This window comes from Erinaceus europaeus, chromosome X (genome assembly GCF_950295315.1).
Source record: "Erinaceus europaeus chromosome X, mEriEur2.1, whole genome shotgun sequence".
Classification (NCBI taxonomy): Eukaryota; Metazoa; Chordata; class Mammalia; order Eulipotyphla; family Erinaceidae; genus Erinaceus; species Erinaceus europaeus.
In genome coordinates, this window is record NC_080185.1 from 86209753 (window position 1) to 86236150 (window position 26398).

General features: G+C 45.3%; 1 protein-coding gene across 10 annotated transcripts in view; it reads left to right on the forward strand.

Moving 5' to 3' along the window:
• IQSEC2 (IQ motif and Sec7 domain ArfGEF 2) overlaps positions 1 to 26398 on the forward strand; it is a 94605-nt gene that overhangs the window by 18884 nt on the left and 49323 nt on the right. For 4 of the 10 annotated variants that reach the window (XM_016191583.2, XM_007530845.2, XM_060183533.1 and 1 more), the window contains exon 2: positions 11691 to 11720. The exons of 2 other annotated variants lie outside the window; for them this stretch is intronic. In XM_016191583.2, the coding sequence (XP_016047069.1) occupies positions 11691 to 11720 (30 nt within the window). Of the gene's footprint in view, positions 1 to 11690; positions 11721 to 24617; positions 24751 to 26398 lie in introns of those variants that run through there. 4 more of the 10 variants (XM_016191585.2, XM_007530848.2, XM_060183531.1 and 1 more) reach the window with 3 other exon arrangements.

The window sequence follows — 26398 nt, forward strand, 5'->3', positions numbered from 1 at the left end:
AGGTAACAAAAACAACAAGGGCGACAAAAAGGGGAAAAAATGGCCTCTAGGAGCAGTGGATTCATGGTGCAGGCACTGAGCCCCAGCAATAACTCTGGAGGCAAAATAAAATAAAATAAAATAAAATAAAATAAAATAAAATAAAATAAAATAAAGTAAAACAAGCTTTTGTGGGCTCCTTTGGTTAATGCCCCAGCCCTGCTCATCTTTCTAGCCACTTCCTACCTTCCTAAATCTGCAGTCAAGTCTTACTGAAGCTTAGTAGAATTCTTTATGCTTCAATCCCTGTATTAAGACTGTGGTCTTTGCTATGAATGCCTTTTTACCCTATGTCCCACGTATCTATTCACCTATTGATGAGCATCTTCTGTGTACCTCATACTGTTCTAGGCACTTGGAAACAGTGAACAAAACTAAGAAAAATCTCTGCCCTGCAGGGCTGACATTCTAGTATGTATATAGGGGTACGCAGGTACAGAAAAAAAAAGACCTGATAAGCTCAATACAGATTATGTCAAATAGTGGTATGTGTTACAGAGAAAAATACGAGCAAAAGCATGGGGAGTACAAACTGTGTGATCAACTCCACGACAACAAATATTTGCACAGCCATTACTAAGCATCCTTTTTCTCAGGCATTTTCCAATGTTATTACATATTCGTTATAGCTGCAGTTCTTCCAGTAAATTTACAAGGTTAGTGCAGCTGTTATTGTCATTGTATCAGTGAGCAAACTGAGCCTTAAAAGGTGTAAATCACATGATGAAGAGGAGCAGAGCTGGCATGCAGGCAGAGGCCAGTCTAACCCTAAGCTTGTGCACATAACCACTATGCTTTTCCGTTGTCAACTGACTTTATAACTCTCTGAAGTTAGAATTAGTATACCTATTTTATAGTTGGGAAAACTGAGCTTTAGAAAGGGAAACACATTCATCAATGGTTGCACAGCAAATACATGGATTTGAGTCCAGATCTGTTCACTACTTAGAGTCAGACCTTCCTGTAAGCCCTGAGGCCTAGGGATCTATGCATTTGACTACCTCTACATGTGTAGGGTGAGGCAAGGAAGCAGTTGAGGCCCTTGGCCCTCTCCATTCTTGTCACAGCTTTGCTTCATATAGTACCTTAAGGTGTGTATAGACACTGCAGCCCCATCTGTCTCTCCAAGCCCTGTCTACCTCATCTCCTTGGACCTAGCAGATAGACCCAAATAGTGAGACTATACAGTTCGAGAAATATTCACAGGGAATTCTGGGGTCTGGTGTTCTTGGATTACACTGTAGGAGGTGAAGGGTCAAAGATTCTGATGGGCACATGCCCTTGGCCCCACAAACACTTTATCTAAGTGGGAGGGGTCTTCTAAAGTATGGGGTTCAGTGGAGGGGCCTCTGTTTCCCAGTATGGCCAATGAAATTGAGATTTGTAATAATCTGAGTTCCATGATCTTCTAGTTCCACCTTTGGCTTTCTGAACTAGTTTCTGCTTTGCAGTTAAAGGAAGAATGTTCCATGGGTCTGCAACTTCAGGCTATGTGGCCAGGAAAGAATGGAGCCTTCCCAGCAAGTGCTGCTGGTTGAACACACAGATCCTTAAGTCCCCTTTGCTCTGTCTTATTCATAGCACTCTCAGGATAGCTATCTTCATTTCTTTAGTGCTTTAAAAATTATATATTTAATGCATTCTTCCATTAGAAATTTGGGAAACTTGAGAAAAACATTCCCCATAATTCTAGAAAGGCAGCTACTCTGAACATTTGGTGTTAAGTGCCTCATTCTCTGCATTCTTTTCATGTAGTTGAAATAATAGACCACAAGCAATTTTCTCTTGTGTTTTTCTCCCCATTAGAACATTTTTCTTGTAATTGCATATTCTTCGCAACCATCATTTTTAATGTTAATGATAAACTATAATGCATGTAGTCATTGTCTGAATATAAGACATGGAAGCCAGACCCTTTTATTCATTGGTTTAATCACACTGCGGTGGCTGTTCTTGAACATACAGCTCTTAGGGAACATAAAGCTTTTAGATAACTGGGCTTGAAGAGAAACAGTTGTATCTAGCTTCTTTCGCTTTCTAGATGGTACTTCTGGCTGGGTCTGATTCAGTCTCACTGTCATTCATTTACTCATTTATTCCACCACCACAAATTTACTCTGTACCTCCGTGTGTTAGCGAGCATAAATCAAACCACCATCCACTGTAAGGAAGCAAAGATGTTTATTAACGAATTGCAATCCGGGCCGAGATGGTGACTGGTGTTAGTCTACCAAACTCGACCCCGAACAGGGCTCAAACCATACAATTTATAGGAATTCAGACTACACTCAGGGAGGGGGAGCACATCACCTTATCAACCTACATCCAATAATGGGCTATAGCAAACACAAGATCCAATCATTTCAAACTTAGCAAAAGCATGATCCATTCAAAGCAAAGCGCGGGCTAGTTTCAAATATAGTAAGATCACACAACCAATAGAATTCAACCAGGCAGGGTCACCACATCCTCCTGCCATCGGCTATGACCACCCATCCGGTAGACAGCACACCACAAAGTCTGTTCAAAGGTCCTGATAAGGCTTGTCCCCATGCAGGGTCCTTTGAACAATGGGTGGCCTTAACTGATGAGGTCCTGATAAGGCTTGTCCTCAGGCAGGGTCCTTTGAACAATGGGTGGCCTTAACTGATTAGGTCCTGCTTATTCAAGGGGGAAGGGGCAAGGAATTTTACACCTCATACTACAAGCAACTCATACTAAAAGCACTTAACAAACAACTGCATAAAAAGGGAATTTCATGGCTACTGCCTTTTACACCGTGGACCAGACCCTGAATACTGGGCATACAGGTATGAGGAAGACAGAGCCCCAGATCTCCCAGACTGCAGGGAGAGCTAGGCATGGAAATGAGCACTTTCAGAACAATTTGATCAGAGCTCAGAGCTACCACGGAGGCAAGAAAAGGACTCTGTGGGAGAACAGAGCAGGGGATCCTATCTAGCCAAGGGGACACACTTCCTGGAGGAGGCTGCCTGAATAATTCATGAAAGATGAATAGGAGTTGGCTTGAATAAGAATGGGAACTTCCTGGTAAACATAAGGAGTTGAATAAGCTTCCCCCCCACCTTGGCTGCTTATTTTATCGGAATAAAATAAGTAGAAATAGATAAGATTTGGAATACTGACCAGAAGTAAAATGTTGTACCCAGAGAGCCCTAGATTCACAAGTTCAAGATTCACAAGTTCTGTGGATAGAAAAGGGAAGACAAAGTATGGAACCAAAACAGGGAGAATATGGAATTTCCCTTAGCAGATCCTAGTTGCTCTCTTCCAACCTCATTTAATCAAACACTAGGCTTATAAGCTTGAGGTCTCTAGTTTGATCCTCAGCATCACGTGTACCAAAGTGACAGTGTGTGTCTCTCTCCTATCTCTCTATCATAAATAAATAAATCTTGGGCAAGGGTAGATAGCATAATGGTTATGCAAAGAGACTCATGAGTCTGAGGTTTTGAAGTCCCAGGTTCAAGCTCTTGCACCACCATATGCCAGATCTGATCAGTGCTCTGGTAAAAAAAAATAAATAAATAAGGGCAGGGGTAAATAGCATAACGGTTATGCAAAGAGTCCCTCATGCCTGAGGCTCCAAAGTTCCCAGGTTCAAACCCCCGCACCACCATAAGCCAGAGCTGAGCAGTGCTCTGGTGAAAAAGAAAAAAAAAAAAGTAAAAATAAAAATAAATTTAAAAGAATAAATAAATAAGGCTGGGGATAGATAGCATAATGGTTATGCAAATAGACTGTCACACCTGAGACTCCGAAGTCCCAGGTTCAATTCCCCCACACCACCATAAGCCAGAGCTGATGAGTGCTCTGGTAAAAAAAAAAAAGTGTGTAAATAAATAAATCTTTAAAACAATAAATAGAAAAAGTCCTTTGGGCCAGCTAAATAGCTCAGTGTTTTGCCATAGACCTGAACCAGGTTCAAGTCTGGCCCCCACTGCTTTGAAGGAAACTTCAGTGTTGTGTCCCCCCACCCCAACCTCTGTCTCCCTTTTTCTCTCCCTGTCTCTATTTTCCTCCCCTTCTCTCCCTGGCTCTTTCTTTCTCTATCTCTCCCATTTTGTCTCTGTATTTTTAAAAAATGCCTCCAAAAGATATTTGCTCCCCTCCCCCAAACAAAAGAATAGGCCTTCCGCTGAGTAATTCTGCAGTAGAGTACACTACTTAGAAAGCTTCATCCCTTGGAAGTTGGGCGGTAGACCAGCAGGTTAAGTGCGGGTGGCACAAAGCTCAATGACCAGTGAAAGAAAGCTTCATCCCATCAGGTTGTTAGTGTCATGGGAACTGACTGCCAGAATCACCAGCCAAGGACTCTTAAGATAGGTATACTCTATTTCATGCAAATTAAATGTAAACACAATTGGCACTTAAAACTCCAAGTTCTGGGAGTCCGATGGTAGCACAGGGGGTTAAGCACAGGGGGCGCAGAGTGCAAGGACTGGCTTAAGTCCTCACCTGCAAGGTAGTCACTTCAAAAGCTGTGAAACAGATCTGCAGGTGTCTGTCTTTCTCTCCCCCTCTCTGTCTTCTCCTCCTCTCTCCATTTCTCTCTGTCCTATCCAACAATGACGACATCAATAGCAACAACAATAATAACTACAACAATAAAACAATAAGGGCAACAAAAGGGAATAAATAAATATTTTTTTTAAAAAAAAAACCCAAGTTCTAGATAGGCAGAGATGATCAGATTTCTCAGTGTTATCTGAGAAGACCATCAACCTAAAAGGATGGCCAAGAAAACAAACAAACATAAAAAAAGGAACTTGAACAGAAATAATGTAGTGAAGAAAAGAAACTGGAAAATTAAAGATGGTAAATATCAAAATAAACATCTCAGCAGAAAGATGAAAAAGTACAAGGTGAGGAAGTATCCTAGGAGGCAAGATGGTAAAATGAAGAGATGGAAAAAGAAGAAAAACAATGAGAAAATTGGAGGATCGGTTGAAGAATTCCAACATCTAACAATAGAAGTTCTAGAAATAGAGAATGGAGAAAACAGCAGGAAGGAAATGATCAGAGGCATAATATAAGAACATGTCCCAGAACTGAAAGAATGAAAATACCACTGAATGACCAGCAAAATAAATGATAAAATGACTCAAACCAAGGTATGCCACTGTGAAATTTTAGAATACCAAGTATTCTAAAATACTTGGTATTCTAAAACTTGGTAGAAGCTTGGGAAGAGGGAATATCATATATGACAGATTAAGAAGAGACTAGCATTGGACTTCTCAATAGTAACATTGGAAGCTGAAAGACAATGGAGCATTGTTCCCAAAATTTTAAGAGGAATATAGATCTTTTCTAAAATAAAAGTTTATGCCCAGGGGGCTGGGCAGTAGTTCACCAGGTTAAACACACATAGTATGAAGCACAAGGACCTTTGCAGGGATCCTGGTTCTAGCCCCTGGCTCCCAACCTGCAGGGGCATCGCTTTACAAGCAGTGAAACAGGTCTGCAAGTGCCTATCTTTCACTCTCCCTCTCTATCTTCCCCTCCTCTTTCAATTTCACTCTATCCTATCCAGTGAAAAATGAGGAAAAAATGGCCTCCAAGAACAGTGGATTCATAGTGCTAACACCAAGCGCAGTGATAATCCTGGAGGCAAGAAAAAAAAAGTTTATGCCCATTTGAATTATCAACTTCCAAACATGTAAGATCTAAAGATGTTATGTCCTTCTTTCCCAGGAAGCATTGGAGAATGTGCTACAGCTAAAAAAAAAAAAAAAAAAAAGGCACACACACACACACACACACACATGTCCGTGCACACATGCGTGCTTTCTCTCACACAGGGTAAAGGATCAATGTTAGCAGGAAATCCAACACCAAAGTGAGATAACAGGATGATGGGGGAGGAGGAGGATGTTGGGACAACTGTAGCAGGTTACATGATTACATGTGCACTCTACTGGTGAGCCAACACTTCATCCTCACCATATTTTCTGAGTGAGAAAACATCAGAAACAAGATAGGCAATGTCACATGAAAGAGACAGACTGGTCCTCCATTCAGGATTTAAGTGTATTTCTAAAAAATTAGGTGTCTAACAGATAGGAGACTGAATACCAGTGGAAGAAGGGTTTTTTTGTTCTTTTAAGGACAACTTTGTGGGTGCTGGGCAGTAGCACAGTGGGATAAACACACATGGTACAAAGTGCAGGGACCAGCATGAGGATCCTGGTTCAAGCCCCTGGTTTCCACCTGTGGGAGGGTCACTTCACAAGCGGTGAAGCAGGTCTGCAGGTTTCTATCTTTCTCTCCCCCCTCTCTGTCTTCCCTTCCTCTCTCCATTTTTCTCTATCCTATCCAACAACAACAACAGCAGCAATGGCAACAACAACAAAGGCAATAAAATAGGAAAAAATGGCCTCCAGGAACAATGGATTCGTAGTGCAGGCACCAAACCACAGCAATAACCCTGGTGGCAAAAAAATTAATAAATATATAAATTAATAAAGACAACTGTGAGCAAGGCTCATCCCAAGAACATTGGGGGTGGGGGTGGGAAAATGGTACTCTTGCCCAGGGATGATGCAGGTCTCTTCAAAAACTGAGAACCTTGCTTGGGGCATCCAAATACCTTCTCTCCAGAATTTCTTTCTTTTATTTTTTAAATGTTTTATTTATTTATTTCCTTTTTGTTGCCCTTGTTTTTATTGTTGCTATAATTATCATTGTTGTTGATGTTGTCATTGTTGGATAGGACAGAGAGAAATGGAGAGAGGAGGGAAGACAGAGAGGATGAGAGAAAGATAGACACCTGCAGACCTGCTTCAATGCTTGTGAAGCAACTCGCCTGCAGGTGGGGAGCCGGGGGCTTGAACTGGGATCCTTACACCGGTCCTTGTGCTTTGCACCACATGCACTTAACCTGCTGTGCTACCGCCCAACTCCAGAATTTCATCTTATCTAGTCATGGGTCTCTTAAATTGATAACTGTCTTCTCACCACTCCTGAAGATGGGAATTGGCATTGGCAAATTCTTTGAGAGACCTCAGGATACTAAGTGACCTTTCATTAAGTCTATGAGTGTAGCAGGGAAATTCATCTCCTCTCCTAACATGAACTGAAGAAGGGAAACTTAGTATTCTGAGTCTGCTTTTCTTGTTTGTTTTCTTTCTGAGTCTTTCATGTGTAAACAGCTGAATCTTGATGAGAGAGAGAAAATTAAAGATAAAATACTGAAAAAAGAAGGCTTTGAAGACTGTTTGGAACTCAACCACTATAGCTCCAGAGAGAAGTCACTTGTGCAAATGTTGCCATTAAGGAATGTGCTATAATGGGGTCCAGCAGTCATTCTTTCTTACTTTTTTTAATTAGGGGGATTAATGGTTTACAGTAAATACAGTTGTTGATACATATGTAAAATTTTATCAGTTTTCTGCAAAACAGTCTCATCCCCAGTTAGGTCCTCATCTACCATCTGCACCAGAACCTGAAAGCCCTCCCGCCACCTGAGTCCTTTACTTTGGTACAATACACCAAACCCAGTCCAAGTTCTGCTTTGTGTTTCCTCTTTCTGTCCTTATTTCTCAAATTCTTTCCATGAGTGAGATCATCCCATGTTCATCCTTCTCTCCCTGGCTTATCTCACTTAACATGATTCCTTCAAGCTCAATCAAGATGAGGTGAAGAAGGTGAACTCACCATTCTTTTTTTAATTTATTTATTTATTTTATTTAAGAAAGGATTAATTAACAAAACCATAGGGTAGGAGGGGTACAACTCCACACAATTCCCACTGCCCAATCTCCATATCCCACCCCCTCCCCTGATAGCCTTCCCATTCTCTATCCCTCTGGGAGCATGGACCCAGGGTCATTGTGGGTTGCAGAAGGTAGAAGGTCTGGCTTCTGTAATTGTTTCCCCGCTGAACATGGGCGTTGACTGGTCGGTCCATACTCCCAGTCTGCCTCTCTCTTTCCCTAGTAGGGTGGGTCTCTGGGGAAGCGGAGCTCCAGGACACATTGGTGGGGTCTTCAATCCAGGGAAGTCTGGCCGGCATCCTGATGACACCTGGAACCTGGTGACTGAAAAGAGAGTTAACATACAAAGCCAAACAAATTGTTGAGCAATCATGGACCCAAAGCTTGGAAAGAACTCACCATTCTTAATAGCTGAGTAGTATTCCATTGTGTACATATACCACAGCTTCTGTAGACACTCATCTGTTTTTAGACACCTAGGTTGCTTCCAGGTTTTGGCTATTATCTAGCAATTTTTCTACTAGGCTGTGTTGTTTCCAAAAATAATGGTGACCCAGCTTCATGAAGTGAGAGGTGGAAGGACCACTGGGCACTACATCAAACCTGGAGAGGTGGAGGATAGCCTGACATTAATGATAATTGCTACCTATATGTGATTACTAATAATAATTTACTAAATGCATAAAGGCTGTAAATCCCTGAAATGGGATGTACTCTCATATTGAGGGTCACTTGATGCCATATACATAGCACCTAGAAATGCTTTTGGGGAGTTGGCAAAATAGTTCTCTTGGATAGTGTGCTGCTTTGCCATGTGCACAACCTGGGTTCCAGCCCAGCCCCCACTGCATTGAAGGAAGCTTCAGTGTTATAGTTTCTCTGTCTGTCTCCTCCTCCTCCTCCTCTTTCTTCTTCTTCCTTCTTCTACTTCTTCTTCTTCTTCTTCTTCTTCTTCTTCTTCTTCTTCTTCTTCTTCTTCCTCTTCTCCTCCTCCTCCTTCTTCCTCTTCTTCTTCCTCTTCTTCTTCTCCTTCTTCTTCTTCTTTTCTTCTTCTTCTTCTTCTTCTTCTTCTTCTTCTTCTTCTTCTTCTTCTTCTTCTTCTTCTTCTCTCTCTCTCTCTCTACCTCTTTACATCTCTACCTCTGTCTAGAAAAAAAAGAAATGGTTTGGATAGATAGGGTATTGGAGTCCTAGTGCATGATGATGAAAAAGAACCTAAGTTGGGGGGGTGACAATGTTGTGCAGACATGGGAAGATATTGTGCCCATGTATCAATAACTATACTATAAACCATTATAGTATAATATATAGTATAATATATATAGTATAAACCATTAAACCCCTCCATCAATAAAATCATTGAAAAGTGCTTTTGGAGGGCTGAGGGAAATAACACATTGATTTATACAACAGTTCTTCATTCCTGAGGCATCAGATATCCCAGGCTCAATCCCAAGCAATATCATAGGCCAGAGCTGAGCATTCCTTTAGAAAGAAAAAGAGGAAAGGAGGAAGGAGAGAAATAGTTTTGGAACATATCTGGTAACCTCTCTGAAGAAGGGGTCCTGGAGATGAAGGGTCTGACTTGGCATTAGGGAATGGAATAAAGGAACTCACATTAACAGTGTGTGGATACTCAGTAATGATCTACTGGGCCATGGCACATGGTGGTAAGAGCACGCACTTTAGAGCTTTAGGATTCATGCTACACTCCCCATTCACATGACCCAGAGTAAATGATTCCCATTTCCTTGAGTTTCCATGTCTTCATCTTAACATTGGAAAAGTAACTCCCATTTTGCAGGATCCAAAGAGATGATAGGAAGAGTAGTAGGCACATGGCAATTGTTCTCATGATGATAAAGGTGATTATATACGTTGCTTGTCCTCCAAAGGTACCAGACTATGGGCTTCTTCAACATTTACATTCCTGTCTTGGGGACTGATACAGTAGACTGAATCATTGTGCTAGATGTGGAGCTCAGGTGGGGTGGTAAGGAGACCAGCCTGCTTGAAGAAGAGATTTTTATGGAGACAAGCTTAAGGTCTTGGCTGTAATCCTGTAAGCAGTTGAAGAATCACTAAGGTTGGGCCACTCAACCTGGTACCTGAAAAAAATTGAGTTAGACCTTAGAAGCAGATTATAGAGTAAGATGGAAAGATGGTCTCTCTCACTCTCTCTTTACCTCTCTCCCCCTCCCTGTCTTTCTCCCTCTCTCCCTCAACCTCTCCCTTCCTTCCTTGCTTTTATTTTACTACCAGGGTTATAGCCAGGGCTCACACACACACACACACACACACACACACACACACACACGGGAGAAACACCTGTAGTACTGTTCCACCACTTGTGAAGTTTCCCTCCTGTAGGTAGGGATTGGAGGGGGAGGGGCTTGATCCAAGTCTTCATGTATGGTAACATGAGCACTCTATTGGGTAAGCCAACACCTGGCCACTGAGATGGAAAGTTTTAATAAATGTGAAAAGGTGCTTTGTGGTTTTGGTCCTCTGTCTTCTGCAGAGGTCTAAAAATGCTAAAGGTTGGTGCCACTGTTACCTGAACACATCCCATGTTCAGGGTATGTGCTAGGCTGAACCTTCTAACCACTCTATGAAGAGAGGAATTCTTGCCGCCAGCTCACCCATTTTCCAAGTGAAAAGTTGAGGCCCAACTTGGTGGAGTGTTTTCCCCAGGATTCTATGGCTAGCAAGAAGCAGAACCGAAAGAACAGTGCTCACCCACTGTCTGTGCTCAGCACCCTGATGCTTGCCTACCCCACCTCACTGGTGGCTGCCCCCTTCACTCCCAACAAATACTTAGTTCTGAGATTTACCTCCCTTTCCTGTCTGTCCCTTTGTCATTCTGTACTCAGTATCAATGACTTCTCCCCTTTGATAACTTCTGTCACCTGTGGACAGAACCTGTGATATGCTCCTTTCTGTCTCCTCTGTAGTCTGGCCTGAGAGAGAGGAGGGGTGGGTGGGGTGAAGGAAGAAGACAAAGGGAATGAAAAGAAGGCCATTTCCGAAGCTGTTTGTTTTTTTCCCTCCTCCCCTATGTTCTTCCCTTCCCTTCCCTACACACACACACACACACACACACACACACACACTTGGGGGAGGAGCAGCTAGATGGGTAATAAACTTCACTCATTCATTCCTTGGTTCCCTCAAAGCTGTCCTCCACTCTGTTCTTGTCTCTCATCCTTCATTTGCCTCCAAGGAGGCAATGAAGAAGGCAGACCAGTGTTACTAGAAAGGTGCCCGACAGCTGACTCATTTACCCTCTTAGCCTCATTCTCTTCATCTAGAAAATAAGCAGGTTGGACCAGGCAATTGGCAAAGCCTTTTCTATGTTGTTAATAATACCTGCCATTTATCTGCTGGGTTCCAAGGGGTTTAATCATCCTCACAGCCCTGGGAAGATTGGCTTCATGTTACAAGTGGGGAGACTGAGGCTCAGATTCCAAGAGGGGAAGTGACTCACTGGGTTACAGGGCTGCTAAGTGGCAGAGCCAGTGACTGAAGCCTGCTCTCCTGTGTTTAAAATTCAAGCTTGGCAACTGCCCACAGCTTCACTCTTCACTATAACCAACTATTCCCACAATGTCAGTTCCTGGCTAGTCTTTGCTCTTTTTTTCTAGCTAGTATTTCCCCCTTGTACCCTAGCCACTGTCCTCCCTGGGCCAACAACTGATCAGGCCTTGTGCCATCTCACGATCTTTGTGCTGACTACTCTCTGCATGAAATATCCTTCCCTTCCTGTTCATGACATGTGTTAGGCCACAAGGCCACTTCGTAGGATAGAGTATGTGTGGGGTATAGGGGGATGGGAAGGCTAGAGAACAGATACTGACTGTCGGGTTTTTTTGTTTGTTTGTTTGTTTGTTTTGTTTTCTGTTTCCCTTTCAGATCGGATGGTGAGAATTCCAGAACAGTCAGGTCAGTACCTCATTTTTTTCATAGTAGTTGGGAGATAGGGCAGGGACTGGGGTGGGGCCCTCTGATGGGTTACTTTAGGATCCATGGGCAGGGGTGGGGGCCAACTCAATGGGTTTTGTCCTATTGGTATCAGAGATCACTATAAAGCAGGGTGGGAGGACTGGGTGAATGTGACAGGTGTGGGGAGAGCATGAATACTTTCATAGTCATTCTGACCCTGGCTGCTTTAGGGGCTGAACACTGGAGGGACTCACAGGAGCTGCCCAGATGGGACAGCTAACCTGTGGAGAAGTTGGGGCTTGGAACCTTCTCTGCTTTCTGCCCTTAGGAGAAGAAGGCAACATAGAAGCTGCACTTTCCTGTTAGTCATGTGGGTTTCTCCTAAATGTCACTGGCCCTTGAGTAGTGTGGATTGGGTGGACTTTTGATGTGATACATCCTAGATATAAATATACAGTATGATGGCTGGTACACATTTTTATCTCTGTGTATGTATTCTTGTAAAAGAAAAAAGACTTGGTAGGTTTTAGTAAACTTTCAGGTATGGTCTCAGTTTGCTGCTTGAGGAGGTGGGAGTAACCCTGGGGCAGAAACAAGAACTATTTGTGTACCCCTCAATCCTTAATCCCTCAGTTTTGTGAAGATTCAAGAATCAAGTACAGCAACTATATGGGAATGATGGGAGGCTCTGAATGGGGCCCAGTCTCAACAACCAGGTGGTGTAGGCCTCTAAGAGGAGATAGGCCTAGGCAGTAGAGGCATGGGGTATACCCCTGGTCCTGGTGAGAGCCATGATTGGCATATATACAGTGCCTTTGTGAGGAGTTGAAACCACTGAATGAATCAATTGGAGAAATGTTCTCTTCACACTACACAGGTTGCATTTCTGCTCATACTCATGCCTCGTGCAGGGTACAGCTTGCTTAACCATGTGCAGTAACACAGGGACTGGCATTCAGGTAGTAGAGGGGTGTGGGGGGAGAGATCCCAGCATGCAGATGGATATGCATAAGACACACTGTGTCCTGGCACCTCATACAGGGAGTCTGGGAAGAGCACCCTGATTCTAAGTGCCAAGGTAGGAACTGTAGGATGGGAATCCTTGGGCTAGCAAGAAAGGACAGAGAATGTGATGGACACAGGCCCAGTGTCCAGACAAGGGGTAATTAGTCCCAGCATGCAGCTAAGTAGTATGGTGTACACAGTCTGAGTAGTGGTACAGTGGACAAAACACCAAACTCTCAAGAGTAAGGTCTTGAGTTTAATCCCCAGCATCGTGTATGCCAGCCAGAATGATGCTTGGTCCTCTCTACCTCTCTTTCTCATAAATAAATAAATCTTTTTAAAAGCATGGCATGCACACACCCTGTGTTAGCATTTATGAAGGCACAAGTCTAACAAAACACAAATCCTACTCTTTTTCCCTCAGTTGGTTTTAAAAAGACAACTTGGACTGATTCTGAGAGCACAGGCCCCAAGACAATCCTATTGATAAGCCTGCTTCTTAATGAGGAATCCAACTTAAGGCACTTCTAGCTCTCAGCTCTTCCCAGCAAGAGAGTTCCTAAGACCTATAACTAAGGTTATTTAATGACACATGTTGAGGCGTGACAACTTGCATAAGTCATAGGGGACTTTCTTTTGTTTGTGATCCTCCCAGTAACATTGTAGGTGGAACCTTGGTGGCCTTATCATCATTGTTTTATTTATTTATTTGCCTCCAGGATTATGACTGGGGCTTTGTGCCTGCACTACGAATCCATTGCTCCTAGCAGCCACCCCCCCCCATTTTATTAAATAGGACAGAGAGAAATTGAGAGAGGAAGGGGAGACAGGGAGGGCAAGAGAAAGACACTTTCAGACCTTCCTGACTGTTTGTGAAGCACTCTCCCCTGCAGGTGGGGAGCTGGGGGCTCAAATCTGGATTCTTGCATGGGTCCTTTTGCTTAGTACTGTGTGTGCTTAAGTAGGTGCATTACTGCCCAGCTCCCTATCATGTTTCATGGTTAAGGAAACTGAGGTTCAGGCTACTTGTAGGTTTTGACTACAGCCATGTCACTAATAGATGGCTGAGCCAGAATTCAAACTCAGTTTTGTCTGGCACCAAGCCCAGAGTCCTGTCCGTGTCATCACTGCAGTTGCTCTCAGCATCCTTGCAGATAATAATCATCATCATCCTCAAACTCTCCTGATATTTGTAATATAAGCAGTTATCATTTGCTCCTCACATACTAAGAACTCTGGGAAAAATCTCATTGAATGCTTACAACAGCACTGTTGGATATAAATTAGCATTCTTGATTGAAAAATGAGCAAAATCCTGTTTCCAAGAGGAAGGCTGATGCATTCTCCAAGGAGAACAGAGCAATAGGGCAGGCTGGCATCACTCTGAATCATACTCTGACCCTCTCGTTCCAGAGCTAGCATTCTTTGTTTTACTGGGACCTACATCCTGGACCCACAGCCTTTGAAAACTAAGCCAAACAGCTTTGGGAACACAGCCACTGGGGAAGCAAGGGTCACACTTAAGCTGTGAAAAGGACCAAATGTATAGAATTTGTGGGACAAGATCTTGTGTGTTAGGAAGATCCATTAACTTGGGACCAAGGACAGATAGGGTCAGCTAAGGATGCTCTCAGAACCCAGATGTAAATTCTAGACCTAGCTTGCATTTGTTAGTGCTCAGGAATCCCTTTGTGAAGATGACAGTGTCTAAGCTGGATCATGGATGACCACTGTGCAGACCTGTCATCCAGAGGGCATTCCCTAGATGTGAAACTAATGTGCATGTGAGGGTAGGTTGGAGGTGCAGGTGGTGGTAGTTGGGGGCTGGGTCGAAGATACCTTCTGTCTTCAGTGGGAACCAGGGAAGAGGCTGGACTCTGTAGCTTAGGAGGGGCAGCAACTTGATCCATGGCAAGGGTTCGATTCATGGATAGGTCACTTTCTAATTATGCAACTTGGGACAGATCTGTTAGTCCCTTGGAACCCATTGCTCTCTTATACTAAACTAAGTGTGTGTGTGTGTGTGTGTGTGTGTGTGTGTGTGTGTGTGTGTGTGTGTGTGTGTGTGTGTGTGTGTTACAGAGGAAGATAAAGAACCATGAAGGAGAGGAGCCAGGCATTGGATGTTGTGAAAGCTGAACAACAAAGAGTTAGTAGGGTCAGTATGTTGCAAATTACCCATGGGAGAGTCCAGCTTCAAAGTATAGGATACTGTAGGATATGTGACATTGAATGAGTGCTGAACAGTTGGTGCTGGGTCAGGGCTATGTACAGAGGAAGGTGTTTGGGCTTCCTACCAGTCCCTGAGAAATTATCAAACCTAAAAGTACCAAGGTCCAGAGAGAGATTGGTCACAAAGCTAGCAGAGTCAGCTTCTGAGCCACATGCTCTTTGTGGAGTCACTTCTCCGATCCTTCCTTTCGTCAGCAGTGAAACAGGGGCAATCAGTCTAACCTCTCTGGATTAGTGGGAGAAAATAAATAAACATACAAAATAATAATAATGATGTTGTAAAACAATACTTGGCATAAATACTTGGCTCAACACATTGAATGCCCTCTTTCCTGCCTCAACCCACTCTGTTGTCATATATTGATGCGTCTAGCTTGAGAAGCTGATGACTTGAAAACAGAGGGACAAGAGGGGCCATGCTTCAGCCAGCAGATGTGGAGGGACCCCAGATCTAGAGGCAATGCTGTTGCAGTGATTAGTGACTGGAAATTAAGGAGCACTGGGGCGGGGTGGGGGGGAGCTGGGAAGCAGTCTGAGGTTGCTAGGCACACAAGGATGAGAGCTGGAGAAGGTGGCCAGTTGCTAGGGAAGGAGGGAGGAGGTAGGGGAGCCAGTGACACCAAGGAACCAGGGATGTCCCCATGGCAACAGGAGCCACTGTAGTTGGGAGAAGTGGGAGGAGAAGCCAGTGCTGGCTATGTACCCAGAGGAGGCCTCCCACTCTGGGCCTCAGTACCCCAGCTGTCCAACAGGAGTTTAGATTCTGGAATTTCTGTTTCTCTTGATTTGATCTGGCAATCTGGGATGGCTGAGACCACATGGACCTTCTGTAGTTACTCCATCCACCTAAGACACCAGTAGTTCCTAGAGCCACCTAAGTTGTAGCTAACCCTTCCCTCCCATGATGCCTCCTGTTCAGCACAGTCTGGATGCCCACCCTGCCCAACACTGTGTTCCCACTGCTTTCTTTTCCTGGGATCTTGTCACTAATTGTCTGCTGAATGCTCTCTGACTTAGGGGTGGAATAACTCTAGTCCTACCCACTTTGGGGTACCTTTCTTTGTAGCCCCCATCTACTCTGACAGCGTCCTCCTTCTTAAACCACTCTGGCCCCAAAGTGTGAGGTCCTCCTGCTATCCTGATAAGCACTGCTGTCATTCATCAAGCCACATTGAAGAGCTGGAACTCAGTCAGGGCATCTTTATAGGAAACCTATGGTGTCATATCACAAGCCTTCATTGTCCATGAGTCAGTGGTCTGAGCGATTATGTGACTTGTCTGAGGTCCCCAAGGTTCTCTGTGGTGGAGTGAGACTTGGAACTTTCTGCTATGGCGGGGTGGGGGTGGAGCATGGCACAGCAGTAGCAGCAACACTTATATAGTGAAAACAACAGTTATTGTCCTGGGCACTTTACCTGGAATCCCTTGCTTCATCCTCACAATAATCCTGTCCTTCACAGAGAGGAAACCAAGGCTTAGCGAGTTCAAAGAATGCAACCCATTGTAGAACTAGGATTCACATCCAGATCATCAGAGGTTCTACCGTCAACCCAATCATGGCTCTCCTACCTCCTCCCTCCTTCCCTAGAAGGACGTCCATACAAAGCTTTCCTGTGTGCCGGGCCTATGTTAAAGCAGCCTGCAGAAAGAGATGAACCAACAGTGGCAAACCCAAATGGGGGTGTGTTGTGGAGTATAGAGTGGGTAGAACTGAAATCAGACAGTGGGACAGAGGGAGGTGGAAGTGAGGTAATTTTCCCAAAGGAAACACCTTTCCAGGAAGCTCAGGAGGAGCAAAAAGGGGTTAAAGAACATCCTTGCCTCCCCATCCAGTTTGTGTTTACCTGCCCCCATTTGGCCCAGCCCCAAGAAATGGGTGACCCCTACACTGGCTGCATGCCTGTTTGGCACCAAAATAAACTTGCCTTCTCTCTTTTTCCCTCCCTTCTCCTCTGTCCCCTCTGTCCTGGCTTTAATTAGCAGCCCTGAGGATGAGTCACTTGGCAACTGGGGAGGGAAGCTGCATGGAGCCCAGTTAAACCTCTACTCCTGCCCTGAACCTGGCAGGCAGAGCCACTGTGTTCATGCATGTGGGTGCTCTTTTGCCTGTGGCATCTCTGTGCCCGTGTGGGTGTGAAGAGCACAGGCACAGCTTGCATTCTGGCACATGTCCATGAGTGTCAGGGTGTCTGCATGGATGTCTGGTCACTGCTTATCAGTGTGTGTGTCCCTGAGTGTCAGCCTGTGAGAATGTGTGGCTGGAGTATGTCTGTGGTGGCAAGTGTCAGGAAATTAGGGAGCACTTAGGTGAACAAACACTTTATAATAACATTCCCCCATCCCTACATAAGTTTTCTCTGTGTGTTTTTGCTTATGCAAGCCCTGCATGCATATTCCCAGTTTTCCCTTGTATTAATCTGAGTACATTGTGTTGCAAGGAACAGAGAAACCCACTCAAATTCACTCAAGAATAACTGTGTGTGTGTGGGGGGACTATTGTGAGGCTACACCTCCCAGAATCTAAGAACAGGAAATGAAATCTGATCAGGCTTCACACCAAATGCAAATGGAAGCAGGATCAAGAAGTCAAGGACCAAGACTGTCTCTTTCTCTATATCAAGGGCCCATGTTTTGTTTCTCTCCATCTTGCATGGCATTCCTCCCTGTCATCTCTTCACTGCTGAATCCAGTCTCTGGAAAGGCTTTTACTGTCATATTACCTTGTGTAGCTGCCAACCTGTAGGCTATGTGACTTTCCAACTTCTGAGCCTACCCCTACATGATTGCCATGGTTTTGTTTTTGTTTTAAAGATTTTATTTATTTATGAGAAAGATAGGAGGAGAGAGAAAAAACCAGACATCACTCTGGCACATGTGCTGCCAGGGATCGAACTCGGGACCTCATGCTTGAGAGTCCAAAGCTTTATCACTGTACCACCTCCCGGACCACGATGATTGCCATGTTTTCATCTTCTGGTAACACAACATGACAAGGACCAGTAAGGAAGCATTGGTGCTCTTGGAAATGAACAAGAATACAGCTGTTAAATACCGAGATTTTTTGGTGTTTTTTTCTTTTTCTACAGTAAGCACAGATTTTTTTTAAAAAAAAATATTTATTTATGGGGATCAGGCGGTGGCACAGTGGGTTGAGCGCATGTGGCGCAAGGCGCAGGGACCAGCGTAAGGATCCCGGTTCGAGCCCCTGGCTTCCCACCTGCAGGGGAGTCGCTTCACAGGCGGTAAAGCAGGTCTGCAGGTGTCTGTCTTTCTCTCCCCCTCTCTGTCTTCCCCTCCTCTCTCCATTTCTCTCTGTCCTGTCCAACAAAGAACAACATCAACAATGGCAATAATAATAATAATAATAATAGCCACAATGAGGCTACAACAACAAGGGCAACAAAAGGGGGAAGAAATGGCCTCCAGGAGCGGTGGATTTGTGGTACAGGCACCGAGCCCAGCAATAACCCTGAAGGAAAAAAAATATTTATTTACTCCCTTTTGTTGCCCTTGTTGTAGTTATTATTGTTGTCACTGCTGGATAGGACAGAGAGAAATGAAGGGGGGAGACAGGGAGAGAGAAAGATAGGCATCTGCAGACCTGCTTCACTGCTTATGAAGCGACTCCCCTGCAGGTGGGAGCTTGGGACTCAAACCGGGGTCCTTAAGCTGGTCCTTGAGCTTTGCTCCACCTGCGCTTAACCCGCTGCACTAACACCCAACTCCCGTAAGCACAGATTTTATGAGTCCATAAGTGGGGTTAGAACCTGGGGGGAAACAGTCTGCTGAGCCCCCCCCCCCCCAATTGTATGCTTGCCCCATCATCAAGGTTTGGATTCTTACTATACAAGTCAAGTCTTAGGGCCTCAGGAGGTAACATAATGGTTATACAAAAAGATTCTTATGTCTGAGGTTCCAAGGTCCCAGGTTCAATTCCCTGTACTACCATAAGCAGGAGCTGAACAGTGCTCTAGAAAAAAAAAAAAGAAAAGAAAAGAAGGCAGTTTTTGCTCATTATGCTTTAAAATTCCATGCACTTACATCAATGTGCCCTGTTGTATCTAAGCATTTTACCTTGTTTTGTGCCCAAACAGCTTTTAAGTGCATGGTGAATGTTCCCATTGCTACCAGTATGCGGTGCTTTTTATAGCTTCAGAACAACTGGAATAATGCTACTCATAGTACAGCTACTGCCAGGTTCTTGTTTGCTTCAGGAATTTTTGCATTTTATTAGCACAGCGACTGAATTTATAGTTTTTTAGTGTATAATTACAAGCGTATATTATCAATATTATCAGTTTGATGCTTGAGCTGACTTCCATTAATACAAACCCTGCAGTTTTTACATTAATTACAGAGGGAATTAATGACCTCTTAGACAAGTTTTCACCTATGAGTCAAGAGTTGGGAACCAGCTGTGCCCATAATGACTATTCTCCAGGTGCAGGGGCAGTGCCCATGATTCTGACCCCTTGCCTTGTAACCTCTGGTTGAGTCTAGAGGCTATCCATCACTTCCTCAGAGGTCTTCTATTTCTGACGTGGCATACAGCCAGTTGAGTATACCTCCAAAGTGTTAACCCAGCACATTACATTTCCTTTGTAGTCATTTGTAACTCCTTCCTCATCTATTTCCCCACCAGAGGGTGAGCTTCCCCTGAGCAAGCCACGTTTGTATTTTATTTTTTAATAAAAGTGCTAGTTTTATTATTGCTAAAGCCATCTTCTGCATGCAAATGGTCAACCTGAGTGGGAGCCATCATCCCAGGCTCGGGGCAAAAATCTCCTTTAGGGAGTCAGGCAGTGGTGCAGTGGGTTAAGCGCACGTGGTGCAAAATGCAAGGACCTGCGTAAAGATCCCAGTTTGAGCCCCCAGCTCCCCACCTGCCGGGGAGTCACTTCACAGGCAGTGAAGCAGGTCTGCAGATATCTATCTTTCTCTCCCCTTCTCTGTCGTCCCATCCTCTCTCCATTTCTCTCTGTCCTATCCACCAACAATGACATCAATAACCACAACAATGTTAAACAACAAGGGTAACAAAAGGGAAAATAAATAAATTAATATTTAAAAAAAATTTTAAATCTCCCTTAACTCCCATCCCCTGTCCTTTTCTTTTCCCCATTTTAAATGGCAAGAATTGCTCTGACTCAGACAATGTTTTCTATGTATCCACTTTACAGATGGGGGGGATGGAAGCCTAGGAAGGTAAAAAGGACTTACTTGAGGCCATCCATCCATTCATAGGCTTAGCGATGGTTTGTTGAGTACCTACTATGTGACTGGTACTGTGCTAACTGAGATGATGCTGATACAGTGATGAATAATAGAGTCTTTGCTTGGGGGAAGCTCATCCTCTGGTAGGGAAACTGACGAGGAACTAGTTACAGATGATTACAAAGGAAGTGTAACATGCTGGGGGAGCACTTTGTAAATATGCCCAACCCAGTTTGAGGATCAGAGAGACTGCCCCAAGCCTTGGCTTGGAGGGTAAGTGTAATTTAACTGGGTGAGGAGTGCATGTGGGGTGAGGTGAAGTGGTGAGTACAGAAACTAGGGCTGTGGAAGGAACATTTGGCAGCCACATTAAAGAAAGAAAGAAAGAAAGAAAGAAAGAAAGAAAGAGGGCAGGGCTAGATAGCATAATGGTTATACAAACAGACTCCCATGCCTGAGGCTCCAAAGTCCCAGGTTCAGTGCCCTGTGCCACCATAAACCAGAGCTGAGCAGTGCTCTGGTAAGAAAGAAAGGAAGAAAGAAAGAAAGAGAGAGAGAGAGAGAGAAAGAAAGAAAGGAAAGAAAGAAAGAAAGGAAGAAAGAAAAGAAAGAAATAAGAGAAAAGAAAAGGAAGGAAGAGAGAGAGAGAGAGAGGAGAGAGAGAAAGAGAGAGAAGAAGAGAAAAAGGGAGGAAGGGAGGAATCCCTTTGCAGTGGGGTGAAGCATTATGAGAAACAGTTTGGAAAGAGGCATTATGAGAAACAGTTTGGAAAGGGGGCAGAAGGTTAATTAGGAAGCTGAAACAGGGACTCTGGTCAATTATGCCCAAGCATGAGGAGCTATAGGACCCAGAAAAGGCTGAGTACTTCCTGATCATCTGGAGACTTTGTGCCCGGGCCCATTCTGGCTTGGCCTGGCCAGCGGCAGGCCAGGTTTCCAGAGGCTGCAGTGCCATCTAGTGTCCATCAGCCCATCTTGCAGCCTCCACCTGTGTGGATTGCCTTTTTCCTACCCATTTAGTGGCCTCATTACAGACCCCTGCAAGCATCAACCCGGCTTTGACCTAGCACGTTATGATTGGGCCCTCCTCAGTCGCTATCGAACAGGCCATGGCCGGTGCACCGCTATGTTCCATCGCTGGGGAGCCAGAGACGACCCGAACTGCCCCTGCGGCTACAGACAGACTATGACCCACATAGTCAACGACTGCCACCTCTCCAGATTCAAAGGAGGTCTTGAAACTTTACATCAGGCTCAACCTGACGCTGTTGACTGGCTACGGAAGAAGGGCAAACGCTAGAAGAAGAAGAAGTGGCCTGTGACTTGGTGCCCTGTGGTGTTTGCTGGAGATCCTGGGAGGAATAAGCTCCAGCCTTTGTCCCTAGAATTCCTGACCTAGTAGGTGGAGCAGTCTGTAAACAAGACAGTGCACAGAGAGGGGCAAGATCAGAAGATCACAGGGAACAGGTCAAGGCAAGTTCCTAAAAGGCACCAACCTCTGAACGGACTTGAGAAGAATAAGGGGGAGCTGGCTGACAGTGGGAGCAACATGGTAGGAAAGAGCCTTTGAAACTGAGGGTGACACAGGAGGAGATGAGGCACAGACAGCAGAATGTTGCAGAGATTGAAGGCATCTGGGTGGCATGAGGATTGATGAGGGGGTGAAGGCCAGCTGGAAGTGGGAAGTGGGAGCAAGTTTATAGAAGATTCTAGATGTCTACCTCTAGCTCATAGTAGGCTAATTAGTGGATAGAACCTTGAAAGGAGTTCTCTACCCTTTGGGGATGATTTGGAAGGAAGGAAGGAAGGAAGGAAGCTCTGCTCTCCCTAAAAACAGGTTCTCACTCTTGAGCCTTTTCTATGCAATTTTGCATGCTCCGATAACACTCGTTTGCAGTCTGCCAAGTTGCCCTTAGTATAAATACAGAGACCCACTGGCCTCCGAGGCTGTGCACCATTGGACCCCAGCCGACTCTTGCTTCTCTCTCCCCTTAGTTGGTTTGTTGTTGTTGTTGTTGTTTGTCGTCACTCAGCCACCTTGGCCTCTTTGCAATTTCTAGAAATATCACTTTGGGCCCTTTGTCCAAATTGTTTCTTCTGCCTGGAATACTTTCTATGTTACCTTACCTAACTTAATTTCATTAGTTGTTGAATGTCTCTTCTCAATTGGACAGAAGTTCTGTGAGGCCATTACAGTGATGTACTTGAGTCACTGCTTGTAACTGAATCACTGTTTGGTCTAGCTCCCAGCCCAGTGCCTGGGTCACAGGATCTGATGGATAAATGAACAAAGGCCATACCAGTACCCTATGATTGAAACTTTCTTGCCATTAATTCTTTCTTCTCTTCAGCCCCCTATGAGCCATGACATGAATCTATTAAGCATGCTTAGATGTGTCTGAATTCTAAGAGTGGCCCAGATTAAGGGAGACTTTCCTAGAAACCTTCCCATTCCTACAGCAAATAGGATCCCCATGGAACTTTCCAGACTTCCTGGAAGATGGGGCATATTCTTTCAGACTGAGATTCTTTTCTCTTGTACACATTCATCTCCTAAGATAGGAATTGCCATTCCTGTTGTAGATGAACAAAAGTGAGCCCCAGAGGAATTACCCAGCAGAACTTGTACCTAGTTCTATCAGGCACCGTAGTGTAGGCTCTTTGCCTCATCGGAAAGTCTTGCCCACAGTAACAGAACATCAGCCTTAGGATCAGTTCTATAATGTAAAAAAAATTATATTTATTTATTGATTTTCCCTTTTGTTGCCCTTGTTTTTTTTAATGTTGCTGTAGTTATTATTGTTGTTGTTGATGATGTTGTCATTGTTGGATAGGACAGAGAGAAATGGAGATAGGAGGAAAAGACAGAGGGGGAGAAAAAGATAGACACCTGCAGACCTGTTTCACCACCTGTGAAGCAACTCCCCTGCAGGTGGAGAGCCGGGGACTCAAACCAGGATCCTTACGCTGGTCCTTGCACTTTGCACCACATGCACTTAACCTGCTGCGCTACCGCCCAACTCCCCTAGAATTTTTTTTAAGTTCCTGCCAGGTCAAGAGGCAAGTCAGGCTTAGAGGTGCAGCTCTCAGGGAAATAACTGTACATGGGCACAAAGTGCAGCAGCACAGGAGCTAGGCATTTGCTGAAAGAGAGGAAAGAAAGCAGACCACAGTTCTGAGGACCAGGACTCCTTTGGTGGTGGGAAGGAGAGGAGGCCCCACAGATGCCAGTATTACAGTGGCTCAGAGAGTCTATCCCTCTCTACACCCTTGGCTTTCTTGAGAAGAACCAGATGCCTCTGCAGGAAGGCAGGAAGGCTGGCCTGTATCCTGTCAGTTCCTATTCTTTCTACATCACTGACCCTCTGGTCCCTCCCAGTGCTGCCTTCTGCTCAGAATAGCCAAGGGCCAGGACCTTGGGGTCACAAAAGGACAGGCACACTTTGAGCTGTTATCTGTCATACTCTTCAGGAACCCCTCACCCCTCATCCTTCAAATCCTCAAAATTCTGTCCTTTCTCCTGTCCCACTTCTAGTGTTGTGGTAGGGAGGCTGGGTATCTGGATTCTGTCAATAGTAGGATTAGCTATATAAACTTCCCTAAGACTTCTCCCCTCTCTAGGCCTCAGGTTCCCCTTCTATAAAAGCAGGCTGGGAAATTTCCTTGAAAAAAAACCAACCTTTCAAATTTACTTGGAAGATCATGAATGGTATTTCTTTTTGATCTTTGTTTTTTTGTTTAATCTTTAGGGAGGATTTCTCTTAGCCAGTTCAATAAATAACACAGAAGTGTCTGAAACTCACTTTAATGATAAAGAATACTGGCCAGTGGGATTATTACAGCGCTGAGGGCAGCTTTAGAGCCATGGTCTCTGTCACTGTCTTTCTATCTGTCTGTCTTTCTCTTCCCTCTCTATCTGATAAGGCTGGCCTACATAATGGAGGTGGGGGAATAGAGTATTGGCCAAGGTCTTGTCTTAATTTCCTAGAAAGATTACTTTGAATTTTATTTGACCGGAAGCATCATCCCAAAACAACAACCAGTCTCTCTTAACTGTACTCAAGATGAGGAAGCTTGTGGAAAGCATAGGGTAAGGTTTCTATATTTGCAAGGCAGCAATATGGCCGAGGAGAAAGATTACAGATATGGGAATGGCCAAACTAGGTCCCTCTTACTAGCTTAGTATTACCTGCCCTCTCAGACTTTCTCCTCAAGAGAATAGGGCTAGTGGCACAGGCTCAACCGAGTGCTGGGGTGTGTATGGGGGTGGGGGGTGGTTTCCAGCTGAGGTGCACAGAGGGAACCCGGCCTGGCATTTTGTCCTTAGGACTCTATGTTGTTCTCAAAGCTATTTCCTTTTACTAGGAGTTCCCAGCTCTCCTGGGGCAGAAGGGGATCAGCAGTTTCCAGTTGCAACCTGGCCTGTGGCCCAGCTGGCCTGGCCCCGCCTCCCAGGTTCCTCCTTCTAGGGAAGGCTTGGGGAAGAGGGGGTGGGGACACAGCAGAGGCACCGCCCTAGCCGGGGGGCCTGCCCTCTGAACAGGTCCTAACCCATGGAACCCCCCGGGAGGAGCAACAGGTAGGAACTTGGGCCCCCCTTAACTCCTAGCCTTACCCTTCCTACCCTGCCCAGCCCTGGAACTGCTCCCTGGACTGCCCATTCAGCAGCCTCCTGGCTTCCTGATTCCTGGTTCCCCTCTAGGACTCTCAGAGGCCTTCAGCTTGGGGGAGGGAACTGGCTTGAGTGGGTAAGCCCACGGATAAGGAGATACTCAGCATGGTAAGGCCCCTAGAGCCCCTGAGCAAGGCCCTAATAGATGTGTGGTTGGGGGTTGCCCTGGCATACTAGCTGGGTACTGCAGGGTTCCTAACAGCTGCCAAAAAGATTGTAATAATAACATTCCAGCAGCCCAAGGGACTCTGGGTGTCCCAGGTTTGAATGAGAACAGCTCCAGCTCTGGACTGGTGACTGGCACTTGAGACATAGAAACTTGGGTGATGATTCTTCTTAAGTGTCTTGATAGGAGAGTTTCAGGTTCCAAGATTCTCTGGAATGGTCTAAGATTGGGGTATCCTCAAATTTGCAACAAGTGAGATCATGGGCAACTGGCCTGCCCATAGCCACATCTGGATTTCCCTTGGCCTCTTGAATGGCCAGCCCCTGACTACAGCCTGCTTTCTGGGCTTGTGGGGGCCAGGGACTAGCTGACGTGGAGGGGCTAGCTCCACCTCCAGTGTCTGCTCCTGTGACTGGTTGAGCAGCAACCAGGCTGCCTCAGTCCCCTGCCATTCCCATTCTCTGGACTTTAGTCCTGGGAAGCAGGAGGCAGAAGGATCTTTGGACCCTGCACTGAGGGTGAAAGGCAGCGTGGGAGGGAGGGGTGGAGCTTGGGGCCTGCCCTGGGCTGGGGGTGCAGCACCTTCCTTAGAAGCCAGCATCATCCTGTCCTCTGGCCCCTGGGCCCCACCTTCCCACACTTAGCTTCTAGTCCCATCCTATCACCAAGACCATTAAGACTTTGTCAGCTCTCCTCCACCCTCACCTTTCCTCTCCTTTGCTCTGGCACCCTGCCTTTCCCAGTCTTTCTCTTTGTGTCTTTTGTCTCACATACTCTGTCTTCTTTTCTCTGTCTTTCTCCTTTCCTGTCTCACCCTCTCCTTGTCTCTCTCAGCTTTTCTCTGTCTCTTCCCCTCTCCTCCTATAGTGTCCCACCTACACTGTCCCCACTCCTTGCTGGGTTGTTCTTTTGGACCCAGAGCCTCTCCTCCCTCCCTCTCTCCCTCCCTCCCTCCTTGTTTCCCTCCCTTCTCATAAGAAGTCTTTCATGGAGAGGGGGCACCACCATACATCTTTACCTTTTCTCTTTCATTCTCCCTCTTCCCTATCCTTGTGGCGTCTGGTGTGAGGAGGGCTCCCTTCCCCCTTTCCTATTGTGATGTCCCAGTGTCGCAGCTGTGGCCAAGGTCCCCACAGAGTCCCCTGGAATACAGGAGGCTAAGATCAGCTCTTTTGTCTCTGCTGCCCCCTGTTGTCATTGTGTTCTGTTTGTGTTTTGAGTGCTGTCCTCTCTTTCTTGACTTTGTGGTTTTTTTCTTTTTTCCTTCCTTCCTTTCCTTCCTTTCTTCCTCCCTTCCCTTCTCTCTCACCCTACCTTCTTCCTTCCCTTTGCTTCCCAACCCCCTCCTTCTCATCCATCACCTATCCTCCACTACCTACCCATTCCTCC